General features: G+C 43.2%; 2 protein-coding genes across 3 annotated transcripts in view; one reads left to right on the forward strand and one right to left on the reverse strand.

Annotated features, from left to right (window-relative positions):
- Nucleotides 1-3,579, reverse strand: part of KLHL14 (kelch like family member 14) — a 93,982-nt gene extending 90,403 nt beyond the window's left edge. Inside the window, exon 1 of the mRNA XM_070627544.1 lies at nt 2,462-3,579. Coding sequence (XP_070483645.1) covers nt 2,462-3,411 — 950 coding nt within the window. The 5' untranslated portion in view covers nt 3,412-3,579. The remainder of the gene's footprint in view (nt 1-2,461) is intronic.
- Nucleotides 3,580-3,792: 213 nt separating this feature from the next.
- LOC139084533 (homeobox protein unc-4 homolog) lies at nt 3,793-7,151 on the forward strand. 2 transcript variants are annotated; one of them, XM_070627546.1, is made up of 3 exons: nt 3,793-3,924; nt 4,853-5,064; nt 6,133-7,151. In XM_070627546.1, exons 1-3 carry the CDS (start codon nt 3,837-3,839, stop codon nt 6,208-6,210), a joined length of 378 nt encoding a protein of 125 aa, XP_070483647.1. In that variant the 5' UTR covers nt 3,793-3,836; the 3' UTR covers nt 6,211-7,151. The 2 variants fall into 2 exon arrangements, with proteins under 2 accessions (XP_070483647.1, XP_070483646.1); XM_070627545.1 differs by having other exon boundaries at nt 3,837-3,975.
- Nucleotides 7,152-18,475: the final 11,324 nt, after the last annotated feature.

Below are 18,475 nucleotides of genomic sequence, written 5' to 3' on the forward strand. Positions count from 1 at the left end.
TGTTGAACACATTTCCCTCTCTGTCAAACTACGTGTAAGGCTGAGAGAACATTTTTATATTATGCTGATGCTATAATAAATGGGCTGATATAATACTGTTGGCTGCAACTTACAGTATTTTTGTCTACATTAAATTTAAGATCTTGATGGTTATTCTTGCATTCTTTCTGTGAATTAAAATTAGAATAATCTAATTAGTCCCTAAAAAAATGCTATGGTTACCAATAATGGAACAAAATCTAAATTATATTACTTTGAGATCAACAAAAGATTCACATGAACTGTTTTCTTTTCTGGATCTTCCGCTTTTAAAGGCAAATATGGTTTTCTTGCTACCGCACAAGTATCAGATTCTTGCAGCATCCATGACACTTGTAAGCATCCAGTGGTCAGACACCACTACATATCCCTCAAATGATATGACCCAGTGAAGCTGGAAGGTGTCATCACAGAGCCAGGCAGCCTGGTATCTCAGCCATCCACCAGGACAGAGCCAGCAGGGCCCAGCTGGTGTGCTGAGTCCAGACTAAGGTGAGAAATGGATTTTGCATTTTGAAAGTCAACTCTTCTAACACTGAGCCCTAGGATATACTCATCAGATAAAACCGCATTGAGGGCTTCAGGAAGATTTATTAGATCAAATTTATGATGCTCATTTTCCAAAATTATTCCTAGAACAAGTTAAATCTTAATTTTATTATCCTTCTGGGTTTCTGAATTTATACTAGATTGTATATATTTTTAGAAATATGAATAAATGTTTGTTCAGAACTATAACTGTGTTGTCTGACTCTTGAATATGTATGATATATGCTAAACTAAGTATATGTGTAGGACTTTTAAAAGTTATGAAAGTTAAAATAATAATACTAATCACCAAGGCCCATTGGTGTGGTGACGTTGGCCCATCACACCAAGCTTACCATTTTGATCTTTAGACAAGCGAGAAACTCTTACAGAATAAGAATACATTCCACGTTCTTGTTCTCACTTGGACTCCCGTGTTCGCTCTTCAAGCACACGGGGGTTGGGATTCTTGCTTGTGCTATTGTCCTACTGTCATCTTTTGACACCACAATTCATTAACTCAGCTCTCACAGATGTGAGAAAAATCAACTTAGAAGATTTCTCAGTTCAGGATTTCCCATGCCTCCTGTGGGCCTCACCTGAACACCAATGCTGCCCAAACAATTGTAGAAAATATCTTCCATTTCTTAAAACTTTAGTTACCTAGATTTGGTAGAAACATCATGACGAAAAAAGAAACACTTAATTCCATAAGGCTGCACAAAGTGGATCCCATCCTTTAGACATCCTTCTAAATAGGAAAATGCCATGGCGGATTTTTAAACGGTGTACTTTCTAATGTAACGCTTTGGTGGATTAGACTGGGGTAGCCTGGCATCTGGACTCATGATGTTTTATCATGAGAAACCGAAAAGATACTGCTTCTCTTTTCTAAAAAGAGGAAGAAACCCTCTGCTAGGTCTCATTAAAAAGCGTTTTTAAAATTGGAGCCAATAAAACACCATTGACAATTCCTACAGTTTTTTTTTTTAATCTCAGCAGCATTTTACAAAAGACATCATTTCTCTCTCCTCTTTGACATGAAATCCTATTTGCAACACACACACACATTCTAAATAGCAACAACCACAACTTCCCAACTTCTCTGTGACTTCAGAGTAGGCACAGAGACCAACTGGAGCTAGGTGACTCCTCTCTTTCCAATTTTCGACGGCGTTCCACTTTGAGACAGGAGCTACTAGGCATGATTCCCTCTGACACCCTGAAACCTCTTGCTTTGCTCTCCTTTAAAAGTGAAAAGGAAAGGCTTTCCACAAGATGGAAAAGTTTGCCTGGGTATGAGATGCCGGAATTTCCAATAGCGACCCTAATGCACAAAGCATTTCCGAGCTCTAACCGCCAAAGGGAGTAGATCCCAGTCTCTAACAACAAAAAAACCAACTGGATGGTTTGACAGAAAGAATGAAAGCTCTCCTCTCCGAGCATCGCCTGGGCGCTTGTGCTGGCCCAGGGCAGGAACGATGTGGAGTGGGGTGGGCTCTTCTCGTGGCAGAATCCTTTTCCTTGAGCAAGCTCATGTTGAGAGCTGGAAGGAGCACTGGATAGAGAGGGTTCCAAAGCTGCTCTAACAGCCCGGGCCTTTGGCCCCACCTGCCTGTCAATTTCAGTTCACAAGTCCCACATTTCTTGCTCTGGGGATATTGAGAACGTGGGCTTTCTCGCGCTCGGGGATGCTGTTAGGCCAGTTCCCTGTTGACCTTTCAGGGACTCTGAAATCAACTTTCCCCACACAGTCTGAATTGTTTGTTTGTGTTTGTTTTCAGCCTGCCGAAGCCTTCAGCCCAGCCCGCCCCTCTCCCCCATCTCCCTGCCCCCTCCCTCCGGCCTCTCCGGCTCCCCCCCAACCCCCGCCCTCCTCTTTGTTGTCTCCTACCTGCTGGCCAGGCTCTGCCTGCAGTGCTGCCTGAAGGGCATCAGGTGGTAGTTCATGGCGTCCAGCAGCAGCTTCTGGCAAACTGGGTCGGTGCGCATGAAATCCACTGACTGGACCCGCTCCACCAGCTCCGGGGCCGGGATGAGCGCGAAGCGGAGGCGCTTCATGAGGTCGGGCGCGTACTGCATGCGGGTTTCGCGGTCGTGCTCCAGCCACAGCACGGACATCTGGAAGAGCGCCAGTTCCGACTCCACCGGGGGCGGCAGCGAGTCCAGCAGGGCGCGCATCTCCTCGAAGTTGAGCAGCAGCACATCCTCCACCAGGTACTTGTTGGCCAGCTTCTTGGTCTCCTCCAGGCCGTGCAGCGCGGCGATCTTGCACACCTGCTTGTAGTTCTGCACCGAGATCTGGTCGTTGAGGAACTGCACGCAGAGCTTGGTGACCTGGGGGATGTGCAAGATCTTGCTGACCGACAGCACCTCCTCCACTGTGTCCAGGGAGAGGGTCACGTTGGCCGTGTAGAGGTACTCGAGCACCAGGCGCAGCCCGATGGACGAGCAGCCCTGCAGCACCAGGTTGTTGATGGCCCGGGGACTGGTCAGCAGCTTGTCGTCGGGGGAGGAGGAAGGAGTCCCGGGCTCCTCCTGCGGCGGCGGCTGCTGCTGCTGTGGCGGCTGCTGCTGCGGCGGCTGCTGCTGCTGGTCCTTGGGGGCCCCCAGGCCGTCCTGGCCGCCGACCCCTCCCCCGAGAGGGGGGTGGCTGGAGAAGAGCGATCGGAAGTACTGCGAGCAGGAGGCCAGCACGGCCTTGTGGCAGTGGAACTGCTGGCCCTGCGCAGTCAGGGTCACGTCGCAAAACAGCTGCTTCCTCCACAGCAGGTTGAGGCCATGCAGCAGGTTGTCGCTGTGGCTGGGGTCGAAGGTGGAGGTCCTGTCCCCGGATCTGGACATGGCGAGCTGACTCGGCGCACCTGGCTTTAAACCCTCCTCCAACCTGGCAGACGGGGTGGGGGATGGGAGGGAGGGGAGAAGGGTAGTGGAGGGAGTGGGGTGTGGTCGGGGTGGGGAAGGGTGTGGAGGGGAGGGGAGGGCGAAGAACAACAATCAGTGCTCAGCTTGGCTCCTGCCCGGCGCGCCTCCGGACCCCGACCCTAGGAGGAAGGTCTGAAGGCGCTGGATCCCTGAGCGCCACCAGAAGGGCCCTGTCTGGGGTCCGGGCGCCCGTTCGGCTCCCTGCTACTCCTCTCGCCACCGCCCACACACTTCGTCCCTCACTTTCCTAAAACCACCCCGGATCGGCTCTTGGCAGCGACAGCGGTGGCAGCAGCGACGGCAAAGTGGCGGCTGAGGCCAAGACACCTCGTGGGCTTGTGTCCATGCCGGGCCGGATGAAGGGAAAGGCCGGGGAGTGGGTAGCCGGGGGTGCACCGAGAGCGCAGAGGCGACCGACGGCGGAGGTTCCAGGTCAACTTGTGCCCGAAGCTTTGCTTTTCGCAGTTGGTCCAGTTTTGGGGGGTAGGAAAGGGGGCCCCACAAGGGTGCGGGCGGGCGATTCTTAGCCCTCCAAAAGCTGGGAATCCCTTCAATTAATCCGTGCTGCCCCCAGAAACTCCTAGGCTAATGTCTGAGGGAGCAGATAAAGCCCTTTCTTCTCCCGGGAAAGTGCAGCGGAGCGCGGTGAGGACCAGCTCAGTGGACTCGGCAGAGGCGGGAGCTGTCCTTATCAATTCTAGCTCATTTCCCTCACCCCGGCCCTGCCTGCTTCCTTGCTTCGCAAACTGTTGGCTTCCCCGTCACCACTCAGTTTTGCTAATTTTCCAGAGATGCCTTTAAACCTGGCAGGAGAGTCCCTCCAGCCCCCCCACCCCCGGGCCCCCTCTCCTCCGCCCCCCCGCATTTCAAAGCGAGGAAGTTCGGACATGTGTCTCCCCTTCCCTCGCGGGGCGGCCCCGAGGAAGATGGGCAGGGAGGAAGTGGGGCTACTGGGGTGGATTTAGAGCAAGAGCTGGGAGGCCCGGAGGGATTCGTGTGCACGGTTCTCCCTCTTGGGCACCAGGCGCAGTGGCTTTAACTCCAGTAACTATAAGAAGTTCAAGTTAACAGGCAGGTGTTGGGGGAGGGGGTGGGGGCTGTCCAATGGATGGGGGGGATGCACAGTTCGGTATGGGGTCTCTGCATCCCACCCAGAATGGTCGCCCGCAGCCGTAGCTTCCTTCCGAGCCCCTCCGTACAGCCCCCAGCGGCCCCCCACTCGGGCACCCCCACTCTCCCGGCCCTGGAACTACTTCTGTAAAAAGTCTGAGCCGCCCGCATCCAGGCGGTGGAGGGCAGGATGGGGGAGGCGAGGCGAGATCTACACGCTAGGTCCTTAACCTGTAATTGCACCTTCTAGGGCTGAGCAGAAAGGGACCCTCTGCCCACATCCCGCCCGCGCGCCCACCAGCCCCGGAGGGCCGCCGCCGCCGCCCGGCTCAGAGGGATCCCGCCGGACCTGCCCCTTCCGCTGCGGCTCACTCTGCCCTGCCTGGCGCCAGTCCTGGATCGCCGGCTTCCTATTTATGCCGGACTGGGCTCCTCTCGACTCACTTTGCCATCCAGTTCCAGGTGGACCCTAACCTCCCTCGAGCTCCCTCCCCCGGCAGCACGCCCCCCCGCCCCCCCACCACCAGTCGCCACAGCTCTGGCTTTCCTGAAACATCTCCCAGAGTCTCTCCCTTTAAGTGGAGCCGGTCATACCTCTCTCTCGCTCTCCCCGGTTCGTTGTCTCGCCCCCCCCCACCCCCATCTTTTCCTGTTCCCCTTCCTTCTTGCTCTCCTTCTTTGCCTTTCCCCCTCATCTGCTTATTTCTTGCAATAGGAGTTTTATTCTTTATGAGCGTTTGCCACACAACTACCCCCCCCCCCCACGCCTCTGAAAGACTCCCTACCCGTCCCTTCCCCCGCCAACAACCCAAAAGACAGAACAAAATACACACAAGGCAGACACAAGGCCAGAAACTTACCTGCTTTCAACCAGCTGCAAAGTCAAGGCTCACTTAAGCTCCCCCCCAAAAATCAATTGTCCTTCCTTTTTAAAGGTTTGCTCTCTCCTTGGGAGGGGGAAACACCTTCTGGTTCCCAACTCCAGGCAGTCACTCTTTACAATTTATTTTGTCGTACATCATTTGATCACCATGAATTAGCAACAGCAAGAAAATGTAGGAGAGGGAGAAAAGAGAGAAAGAGAGAGGGAGAGAGAGGGAGAGAGAGGGAGAGAGAGAGAGGGAGCAGAGCTTTCTGCAAGAGAAGAAGAAGAAAAAATGTACGTGTGACAAATTATGCTACCAAGAAACAACACATCATTATCCTTGGGCCTGGGGCTCAGTGAGTCGTAACGAGAGTAATAGGAAATCCACGGTTGGGGAGAGAAACGGTCGTGCTTGGCCAGTAGAGAGAGACCATACAGGGGGATGGATGCTGGAGAGACTCGCAAAATTATGGCTCAAGGCTATTGTAAAAATTGTCGAGCGTAAATGACTGCGATTTCAAACATCTTTGGAAGAAAGAAGGGGAAAAAGCGAGCCCCCCCTCCCTCCCTCTCCCTCTCTCTCCCTCTCTCTTCTCTCTCTCTATAAAGAACCGTCAAGTTTTAGTGCGCATTGCTAATTAGTCAATTTCTCTCTGCCTTCACAGGCTGGCGACTTCGCTGCTGAGCTGAAACTGCTAATTTCTGTGACCAGCTTTTTTCTTAGCTGTGATCTGGATGAATGAGTAGCTGTCTCACAGAGATGACAAAAATAAACTCTAATCCCCCCCAAAATTTCCACTACATCTTTCTCATGCATAGATTTATGATCTTCAAGTGCTCTGTGCAATATGCAAACTTTTTTTTGTGTCTGTATATATGCTGTTGTTTCCAGATTTCACTACATTGGTATGCTGCTTTTCCCTTCCACCCCCCTCCCCCCCACACTATGAAATGCAGAAACCGTCTGATTTCCAAGTGTGCCAAGATGCCACTTTCTACTGTCTTGGTATTTGGGGTTTGAGTCTGACTTGGAAGACACTAGCCCTTGCCCAGGAGGTGAGTGGCTGAGTGTACAGACCAGGGGTGGGGGCATTAAAGCTGGTAGACAGAACAGAGGACAGCCCTTCGCTTTACATTTGTTTCTCTGCACTATTCAAGCTTTATGATCTTGTTGGAAAACATATTTTCTCTATCACTTTGTCTGGTTAAACAGTCATCTCTGAACTTCTCTGTCAGCTCTTCAACCAGATAAAGGTTCAGAAGTCACTTTTTTTTAATTGGAAGATTAATATGGTCAGATTTGTCTTTCAGTTAGGAGTCTTTGATTTGCAGGATCTAGAATCAAAGGGTAGGAAACCCAGCTGCCATTTCACAAGGGTAACTCTTTACCTTTGGAGCTCATCTGATACATAAGGACGACCACGTACAGCTCACGTTTTTGACCCTGCTTAGCATGCAAAACGAACCCCGGCATGATTCTGGAATTTTCACTGTACCAGAGATTCATGTGCATTTGGGTAGAGGACATGTTCTCCAGACCTATCTCATGATGTATTACACCCTTACATTTATAGCCCTGCATTTTGGTTGTCAATGGGGGTTGGAGGTGTCCAAGAAAGAACGAAAAAAAGAAGCAGAATAAGGAAGGTATGCCCTTGAATAAAAAGAATATGAAAGAAAGCTAGACCTGAGTTAAATTGAATTTTGTGTGCTATTAGATATACGAATGATTCATTCTAATTTATATGTGCTCTGATTAGTAAACTTATTAAAATACACATCAGGGCACCACTGAAAGGCTGTCTTTTTACCTTCCCCTTTGATTGGTGAGAGATGGAGAGACACCTGCTTAAGGGAGAGGGGAAAACTGAAAATTTGTTGGTTCAGAAATAGGGAATTCTCCATTTAGAATAATAAACATTAACATGCCTATAGGATATTTACTCTTAAATAAATGAAGAAGGATCGAAATGAAGCGTTTATGCCTCACAGAGGCCCTTCTCTATCAAGGTCCTAGATGATCTGGGAGAAGGGCTCCTTTAGCCAGATCTTGCTGAGATGCTGCATTCTCACTTTCATATTTACAATAAAAAAGCCCACATACATGGTAAAATAATAGAGAAGGATTTTTGTTGTTGTTGTTTAGAGCAGAGGAAAGAAAGAAAACATATTATCCAAATCTTCTGGGCTATTTGTTTTGATTTTTTTATCTTTTTTGAATTTCCCTCATTTACATCTTGAACAGGAAGATTGTGTGACTGTAATATAGCTCTTTGGGGGGGGTTCTGTTTCATTAGTAATTAAAGATATCAAGTATGTGGAGTGTCACCAAACTCTCATATATGCAAAGTACAATTTGTGTAGGACGCATCGGATGTCGATCTTTTACCAGCTTCCCATGAAGTATTTGGAACTGAATCCAAAGGTGAATAAGAGTAATTGATCACTTATGTTATTATCATCTTTCCATTTTATCGTAAAGGAATTAAGATGTGTTTTGCAGACTTCAAAATATCTTAGTTTTGAGTTTCTTTTTTTTTTTTTTTTTGCTGATAGACTATACTGATGACTAATGATGATTACTAGGATCTTTGTTGCTTTCGAACAATATGAAAGCCACTTTTCAAAAATTTTAACTACTTATAATTTTTACATTTACTTAACAACTAAGGTGGACGGTGAAGGGGGAATTGGGGGCTTGTAGTTCTAAAACAGTTGCTGAAGTGGCTAGGCTGTTTTTTTCTGGGTTCACAGTTAAACTATTTGAGAATGTTCACAATTTCAGAGAAAGATTGCAATTATGGCTGTTTTGTAGGCAGGTAAAAAAAGAATATTGATAATAAAAAAATTCCTTCATAATCTGTGTGTAAACTAGCACATAGATCATGTAAATCTCACACCTCCAATATCTTGCACTGGCTTTGACTGAAATTATTGCAGAACTCACAAATGATATGACACTATTTACAATAAATCCCGTTATGAAAGATTCAATTTGCAGCAATCAGATGCTAGCTACTAAGCGATTGTAAGTATTTGAATTTTATCCTACTTCACTGTTCAACGTACAGAAATTGCATCTGTGTGTTTGATCTGTCCTGCTGAGCACTCTCAGCAGCTTGCATCTCTGCCACTATTGTTTTTAAAATGGCAGGAAGGACGGGACTCGTCAAGAGCACTCAGCAGGATGGATTTCACATAGCATAAGAGAAGCCAGAATGGTTTTATAAAAAAAATTAAATATGATCGTGTAATCATCTAATTCAAGCCGTCTTCATACTTCGACAGAATTATCAAAATTATTCATCAGTGAATCTGCATTTAGACTAGGTACAATGGAAAGATTCTGAACCGGCTGCCACGGAGCCGTCTACCAGAGCTGCCACCAGCTCTGAGCAGCCTGGTCAGCCTTCAAGGTGGCAGGGACCCAGGTGGAGCAGTGGCTGCTGTTGGTCAGGACCAGGTATCTCACTGGACTGGATGAACTTAAGATTATCTTCAGAGCAGTTCCGGAAGTGTTTTGCTGCCTAACATGAAGGGGCAGCCACATTGAAACTTTATTTTCCTCATTCTTGATTTTTCTGCTTAAGATTTACAAGTTATCACCAAATTGTATAAACATCAGAGCCTGGCCTCCCCTGTGTTTCTTTTGGCTGATAAATACTACTTCCTGCGGCCTGACCTTTAAGACTGCCGCCATGGTGAAATGGGTAGATGAAGGGAGAAATTATTCTGTTTTACAATAAAATTGAATAAACAAGGACCCCCATAGCTCCCCAAAGCCAGGGAGTGGCAAAGCCTAGACTAAACTCATAGATTTCTAGTGTTTTAAAAAAAATCTTGGGTAGGCGTGGCCAGGAATATCACAATACCATCACCATCAGGAAGCTTATCGAAGAACAAAAAGTCTGAAATAACAATAAAAGATAAGAAATGGTACTATTGACTGGCATTTAGTCAAAAGCCAGTGGTTTGCTACTGCCCAAGTCAAGCCCAACTCCATGGCCAGCGTTCAGGGTTGCCAGGATCCTGCACTACCTCTTCTGCAAAGCCTGTTGATAGATGTTTTTTTGGGCACATCCTACTTTCGTACCATGGTGCCTATGCTTAGGTTGTATCTTTATGAGAGGCCTTGGTTTTCTACATATAGAAATCCCACCTAATTCTCAAGATTAAACTCAGATTTCTTTCCACTATGAACCTTTTCCTGGCAACCTCCAGCAGAATAATAGTAGCTAATACTTATTAAACTCATTGCTTTGTGGTGGACACTAGTCTAAATCCTTTAGATGTTTTGTTTACTTAATCCTCTTGCTAATCCTATGAGGGAATATGGCATATTGTAAAATGGCACCAACTCTCCATCCTTGTCGCATAGACATCCCATTATGATGTAACTTTGCTGCTCTTCCCATCAAGACTGGAGTTTATTTCCCTACTCCTTGAATGTGAGCTGGACTTGTGACTTGCTTTGATCAATAGAAAATGCCAAAAGTGACTTTATGCCAGCTCCAAGTCCGAGCCTCAAGAGGCCTGGTCTGCTTCAACTCTCTGTCTTTGAACCCTGTCATGTGAAAAAGCCCAGCTTAGCCTGGCGGCAGATGAGATACCACATGGACCAGCCATCCTCCAATTGACCTGACAACTGAACTCAGATGCATGAATGAGCCCTGCCAAGACAGAGAACCAACATAGCCCAAATTATTGACCCACAGAACTCTGAGCTAAATAAATGGCTGCTATTTTAAGCCATTCGTTTTTGGGATGATTTGTTCTGTAGTAAAATTCGCTGGTAAAGAAATGTACTATCATTATAATCTTACCAATAAGCAAAATGAAGAGAAGAAAAATCAAGTAAAATTTTCAGGGTCACACAGCTTTTCAAAGGTAGAGCTGAGATTCAAACCAACACAACCAGACTCCAGAGATTAACCATTCTACTATACTGGCCAAGAATTCCTGCCTCCTGTGAACCTCATTCATTCATTCGTTCATCAAGCATATGTTAAGTATTTATTATATGCCAAACAATGTGCTAAACATTGAAGATACAGTGATGAATAAAACTGCATTCTTGCCCTCAAGGGGCTAACATTCTAATGGAGGAGACAGGCAAGTAAATTAGATACAGCAAGTGAATAATTATAGTGTGATAATTGCTCTAATAAGGGTATATATGATGAACTACTGGAGGAGAAAGAAGCAGGCTCCTAGCTTCCTTATAGAATTTATCTATAATACGTTACTCACATTTATTATTTACTGCTTTGTATTGTTAGTTGCTTATTTAGGGAAATTTATTTTATGATCACAACTAGATTATCAGCTTCTAGGGGAGAAAGAGCCTTGTACCTGGTGAAATCTCTGATGGTTCACAGCTCTGTACCTTGTTCATAGTAGTTATTCAATAAGTATTTGACGGACTATGAAAAAGAGATTTTCAAAGTCATCAGGGTAACAGCAGAAAGAACAAGGGGGTATTTCATAATTAGAGACTATTGGGCATTTGACGAAAGTGGTGTTACTCAATCTCTCGATTAGAATGATCTGTCTAAAATTTAAAATCTTTATAATATTGTGAAATAATTTATTGTTCATGGCACATAGATAGGAGTTTGATGGGACCTTAGTGAGTGCTGCCCTCAAGCCCTTCTCCTATGGTAACCATCTCTCAGCAGAGTGCTCTCAAAATTTGAGGAGAGTACCTACTTTTATAGAAATATTAATTAAATTGCTAAACAAAGGTAACACAGTGTTGTGATTCCAAGCCTGGATTCTGGAAGCAGACCACCAGCATTTCAATCCTAGCTCAGCCACTTTCCATCTGTGTGACTTTGGGCAAATAACCTCTCTCTGCCCAATTTCCTCATTTGAGAATGGGGATAATTATAACACCTACCTCCTAGGGTTTTATGTTGCTTAAACTTTTGTAAAGACTTGTAAGAGTGCTTAGAACAGTTCCAGACACATAGCGAGTGCCATGTGAATGTTTGTTAAATAAAAAATAAACATCTGTAGCTAGAAACTTCCTTAGTTTTCCTCTTATTTTTTTCTTGTTTGCACATTAATGGTTAGTGCAACAAATATTGGCTGGAGGAAGGAATAAAGAAATCTACTTTTCTCGGGGTTGCAATGACTCCTGATGCTGTTCAAGAGGCAACTGGTCACTTTAACAAAAGAACCACTATTTTTGACTTTGCTCTTTAGATATTTTATCTAAAATATTTCAGTTTGTTTACCTATAGTTTTAAAACCATCATTCTTTTATCTTTAGGGACATTTGGTGTTTCATGTACATGTCTTGGGTAATTGAGACTCTAAAAAATTAAAGATATTTATTATTAATGATAGTTTAAGGATGGGTTGCAGAATATACTCCTGCCTCTGAAAAGTAGCTTTTTGGCGATAGGCCTTCGTACCAATGACGGGAGATGAAAAGGATCTCATTGTGCTTCAGCTTCTGTCTCTGACATTTCCTGTCACTCTGGACAAGTCAGCTCTCTTCTGCAGGTCTCAGTTTCCCCATATTTGGGGAGAGATTGCATTTCCTTCATTTAACCACTGTTTGGGTTGCACTGAGGAGAAGTAACTAGAGTAAATGTTCCCCAAAGAACAATAGGGAGCTTTCCCAGTGACTCATGGAGTAAGATGAATGTTTAGACAATAGAAGAAGAAAATCATTCTTCACCCCCTGAAAACTGCCCAAAACTTTGAGGCCAGACGTATTTATCTAGTCAGCTTTGTGGAAGTAGACAGATACGAACAACAAGATAAAAACTGAAAGTATTTTTTTGTTTGTTTGGTGAGGAAGTTTTGCCTTGAGCTAACATCTGTTGCCAATCTTCCTCATTTTTTTTTTTTTTTTTTTTTGGCTTGAGGAGGATTAGCCCTGAGCTAACATCTGTGCCAGTCTTCCTCTATTTTGCATGTGGGATGCCTCCACAGTATGGCTGATGAGTGGAGTAGGTCTGCATCCGGGATCTGAACCTGCAAACCTGGGTCACCAAAGCAGAGTGCATGGCACTTTAACCACTCTGCCATGGGGCGGCCCCCAAACTGAAAGTATTTTGAGTGTGTCAACAGAAATTATATAGTGGGCATTCACAAGTAAATTATTTTACATGCATCAAAAACGTTTGAAGAGTTAGAATTCATGGGAAAGTATTTGTTTTACTGTAGAAATGCCATGTTCCAAATGTTCATTAAGGAAATGTATGGAACTCTTTCTCTATAAGCAAAACAATGCATCTTTATCATAAGTTTATCCAAATTTGCAAATTATTCTACCTTCTCCACCCTCAGCTTTTTCTTTCATTTGTGACAATATTGTTTTTCTTTCTCTTACTAATTCTGTTTTTTTTTAAGATTGGCACCTGAGCTAACAACTATTGCCAATCTTTTTTTTTTCCTTTTTTATCCCCAAATCCCTTCAGTACAAAGTTGTATATTTTAGTTGTGGATCCTTCCGGTTGTGGCATGTGGGATGCCACCTCAGCGTAGCCTGATGAGTGGTGCCATGTCCGCACCCGGGATCCAAACCAGTGAAACCCCAGGCCCCCTAAGCTGAGGGGACGAACTTAACCACTCCGCCAGGGGGCCGGTCCCTCTCTTACTAATTCTTAAAAATGAAGAGTGGCCTAGTGGATAAGTTTGTGTGCTCAGCTTCGGCAGCCTGGGGTTTTGCTGGTTTGGATCCTGGGCGAGAACATGGCACCACTCATCAGGCCATGCTGAGGTGGCGTCCCACATGCCACAATTAGAAGGATCCACAACTAAAATATACAAGCTATCAGGGAAATGTAAATCAAAGCTACAATGAGATATGACCTCACTCCCGTCAGAATGGCTATAATTAACAAGACAGGAAACAACCAGTGTTGGAGAGGATCTGGAGAGAAGGGAACCCTCATACACTGCTGGTGGGAGTGCAAACTGGTGCAGCCACTATGGAAAGCAGTATGGAGTTTCCTCAGAAAATTAAGAATAGATCTACCATATGATCCAGCTATTCCACTGCTGGATATTTCTCCAAAGAACATGAAAACACGAATGCGCAAAGATACGTGCACCCCTATGTTCATCTCAGCATTATTCACAATAGCCAAGACTTGGAAGCAACCTAGGTGCCCATCAAGGCACAAATGGATAAAGAAGATGTGGCATACATACATGATGGAATACTACTCAGCCATAAGAAATGATGAAATCTGGCCATTTGTGACAACATGGATAGATCTTAAGGGTATTATGCTGAGTGAAATAAGTCAGAGGGAGAAAGTCAAATACCATATGATCTCACTCATAAGTAGAAGGGAAAAACAATGACAAACAAACACATAGCAATGGAGACTGGACTGGTGGTTACTATAGGGGAAGGGGGTATGGGGGCGGGCAAAAGGGGTGATTAGGCTCATATGTGAGGTGATGAAGTATAATTGGCTTTTGGGTGGTGAACGTGATGTAATCCGCACAGAATTCGAAATATATTATGATGTACATCTGAAAGCTCTATAATATTATAATCCAATGTTATGGCAATAAAAAAAATAAATTAAGAAAAAAGAAGATTCATATTCCTGTGTTGGAATATTCACCAGCTCGTTGAAGTTTTTTATAGTTAATAGAGAGAAATGATCTAAGTTTCTTAGCCAAATACTTATATGCTTAATCATTAAATATTATTATATCATTAAAAGGATAGACCATCTTGACTGAGGTCCAGTTTCCTTTCAGATAACCTGTTTATATCTTGAAATATCTATTTATTTCTTCTCTCAGCTTCTTTGATGTTAGTGTATATTTCTCTAATTTTCTCTTTTCCAGAATAATCTTTCTCTGTTACTCTGTCTTATCCCTTTCACTATACTTTCCTTTTTCCTCCATCCCACCCCAGTATACCCAATCACATTTCTACTTATTTTATGTTTGTTTATAATACAATATTTCATGATATTTCATTAAAGCTGTTCAAACTGTTCAAATTCTATGAATTAGTATTGTTATATTGTTGAAGTATTGTCTGACAGTTGGATAATTTTGGGAGTTGGTTGGCTGAGGTGACAAGCAATTACAGAATTCTCTTGGGTATTTTACTTTATTTTTTAAGAGACAGTTGACTAACTAAAGGATATGTTTCCTCAAAACCTGATGGTAGCATGCAGCCACTGCTAATGCAACATGATAAATGTGAATTGGAATCTTCTCATTTTTGTCTTTACATCTTATTGAGCTCAACAATAAAGTAAACCTGGGTCTCAATAAAGACTGATTTAAGTTCTCTGTGGGGACTTAAATCTCATCTGCAAGAATATTTTGTCCAGTTTTATCTTGTTTTATGTGTATTAATTTCCTCGGCTTTGTAAGAATAGTCAAAGGAAACCAAACGCTTCAAGAGAAAACGTGGAGAACACTCTTATTGTGTAAAATAGAGCTCTTTTGAGTTCTCATCTTTAAGAAGTGCTTTCAATTGTAATTGCCTGCATAAACCTGAAATGCATATACTTATTGACATGAGATTTTACAGCATCTCCAAAGTGGGTAAAACTTGCCAGTTGAATCTTATATGTAAGTACTCACTTGCCCATTTAATGAACAATATGCTGTAGATATTTGGGGGAAAACTCGAGTATAATGATTTTAGGTACTATGTACAGTATTTAATATTGAAGGTAAAATGTTATAAGCATGCATGTATTTGTTGTTGCTGTTCTCCAAAGTTAGTATTTCTCAGCATGAGTAGCTGTCAGGATTTGCCAAGTTTATTTTCTTTTAAAACTATTATTAATATAACATTTTATTTAGTCTTCCTACTAAGATACAAAGGTAGTTTTTAAATGAACTTTTAATTTTAGAATAGATTTAATTTACAGAAAAATTGAGAAGATAGTACAGAGAGTTCCCATATAGCTGGCACCCAGTGACTCCTATTGTTAGTGTCACACGTTAGTATGGTGCATTTGTTGCAATTAATGAACAATATTGATGTATTATTCTCATTATTATTATTAAAGTCCATTGCTTATTCAAATTTCCTTAGTTTTTACCTAAAGTCCTTTTTGTGTTCCAGGGTCCCATCCGGAATACCACATTACGTTTAGTTGACATATTTCCTTAGGCTCCTTTTGGCTGTATAGTTTCTCACACTTTCTTTTTTTTGATGTGATTGGCAATTTTTAGGAATACTGACCAGATAATTTATAGATTTTCTATCAATTGGAAGTTGATTGATTTTTTTTCATGATTAGACTGGTTTGGGGTTTGGGGAGGAGGATCCCAGAAGTAAAGTCTCATTTTTTTTTTCTTTTTGGTGAGGGAGATAGGCTCTGAGCTAACATCTGTTGTCAATCTTCCTCTTTTTGCTTGAGGAAGAGCGTCCCTGAGCTAACATCTGTGCCAATCTTCCTCTGTTTTTTATGTGGGATGCCATCACAGCATGGCTTGATGAGCGATGTGTAGGTCTGTGCCTGGGATCTGAACCTGCAAACCCCAGGCCACTGAAGCCGAGTGCTAAACTTAACCACTACACCACCAGGCTGGCCCTGTAAAGTCCCATTTGAATCACATAATACCAAGAGTACCTGTGACCAGCATGACTTCTCACTGTTGATGTTAAACTTGATCACTTGGCTGAGGTAGTAATTGCCAGATTTCTGCAAAGTAAAGTTACTCATTTTTTTCTTTCTTTCCAAATTATACTCCTTGGAAAGAAGTCATTATTCACAGCCCACATTTAAGGGGTGGAGAACTGTGCTCCAGCTCTTTGAGGATGGAGTGTCTACATAAAGTATTTGGAACTTGCCTGCAAGGGAGATTTGGCTACTCTCCCCTATTTATTTGTTTATTTATTTATTTAATCTTTTATTCATATCTGTATGGACCCCTGGGCATTTATTTTGTACTATGGGTTATAATCCAATACTGCTTTATTTTTTTGCTGGAACTGTTTCATCTTTGGCCATCAGGAGGCTTTTCAGTTGGCTCCTTTTCCCCTTGACATGTTCTCATCATTCCTTTCCTCCCTCCTTCCCTCCCCCTCCCTTGCATGGCAAGATGCTATATATTCACCTTGCATATTTCATGCCCAAGTCCTAGAATCAACCATTTCTTCAAGGAATCTTGCTTCTTTTTATTGCAGAACGGTATTAGAAATGAAGACCCAGACATTAGAAGTGCTAATTGCTACTGGGGTATTTCTTTTAGACCCTCTCAGCTGATAAAGCAAGGAAATATTATGTATGTATACTAACCCTGTATGTACACATATCTATACATAGTTCTATATGTAACCATTTGTATCTATATTAAGCTAAGTACGAGTTCACACAATCCATCACCAGCCAACTTTATCTTAACTTGAATGGTTTACATGGGAAAAACATGGCGGGAAGGAAGAACGGGCAAAACAGTGTTCCTCTTTTGGGGTTGATAAGATCATAAACTACACTGAGCACTCACAGGATGTAAACACGTGTTTGGAGGAATGAACTGCATCCTTTGGTAACAATTTTCAAATTTGTTATTTAATAGGGTTATATTTCAAATGCATTTAGTGTAACACATGGAAAATGAATACTTTGCAATTGAAGTCCAATATCTTTTCAACTGGACTTTTCAAAGTCTAATACCTTTTCAACAGGAGAGATGTCAGGATTCTGTAACCTTAGAGGGAGACCTCAAACACAGGCCTCTTGGGAGGAGCCTATAAGGAAAAGCATCCCAGCCTAGCCTGCTCTTGCTTCTGTAGGCCATTGATCCTGACGACCACTGGAAGTTCCTGTAACAGTAGCGGTTGTAGCTACAGTTCTTTCAATAGTTCAATGCTCAGTGGGAGTGGGAAGAAAGAACATGACATTTGGGATAGAAAGAAGTGGATTTGAGGATCACCTACATTTGTTGGCAACATAAATATCTTAATGTCTCTAAACCTTAGTTTTCTCATTTGTAAAATGGGATAATAATTCCTACAACACTTATTTTTTAGGGGCAGTGTAGTGACCAGGAAAACTAACATATGTAAAAGTAATTTGTTAGCATGGAGGTGATATAGCATGTTGGTCAAGAACGTGGACTCTGGAAAGAGATTGCTTGGGTTAAAATTCCAACTGCACAATTTACTAACTGTGTAAAATTAGCAAGAAACTTAATTTCTCTGATGTTCAGTTTTCTTATAGGTAAAAAGGGATGTATATATCCGATAAGCTTATTGTGATGATTCAGTGGGAGAATATCTTGTACATGGAAAACACTGAATATCAATTTGGTGAGCCTTAAATAATTGACTCACAGGAGAACTAAGGAATAAATCTATTCCCGTATTAACTTTCCCTGGATTTCTGTTTAATTATCTATGGAATAGGGATGGGGATTATGTAGGTGCTAATGTCCTTTTTAGCTCTAAATCTCAAGTTCTGAATCTCTATTCCCTTGAGATGCTGATTGAGGCATGGGATATGGGCTCCCAGTTCATGAAGCAAAGCCTGGGTAAATTCTCTTGAATTAAGCACAGGGATTGGGCCTCTCAACTTAGCTAGGAGGGGCCATAGATAAATAGTGTCCTAATTCAGTGGTCAGAGGAGGCTGCACCCTGGGAAGTCCCCTCACGTGCATGGGCCCCTTTCAAAGCTCTGGGAAGGGACTTAGCAGTGTGTAAAATTTTCAAAAATAAGACATTTTAATTGCAATCAATTACGATTGCTCTCTTTTTCCACTTTGCCTTTGCCTCATGTCAGATGGTGGGGGAGAGGCCAAGACATTTTTGAGATATGGTGTAAAGGGAAGTTGAATTCAGGAATTTAGTGTGGAATTGGGGTAGTAGGATATAGTAGGATTCGTTTATGTGTTCACGATTACTTCCACATAGAGTTAAGTTGTTGCTAGCTACCCCAATGAAGGAATGACTACCAGGAATATTCTGACTTCCTACTGTGCTGCCTCACACAGCACCAAGACAAGAAAGTGTGAAAACTGGATATTGTGATATGAATGTGTACTGTTGCAAAAGTCCTTGAA

This window comes from Equus przewalskii, chromosome 7, assembly GCF_037783145.1.
Source record: "Equus przewalskii isolate Varuska chromosome 7, EquPr2, whole genome shotgun sequence".
NCBI classification, from domain to species: Eukaryota; Metazoa; Chordata; class Mammalia; order Perissodactyla; family Equidae; genus Equus; species Equus przewalskii.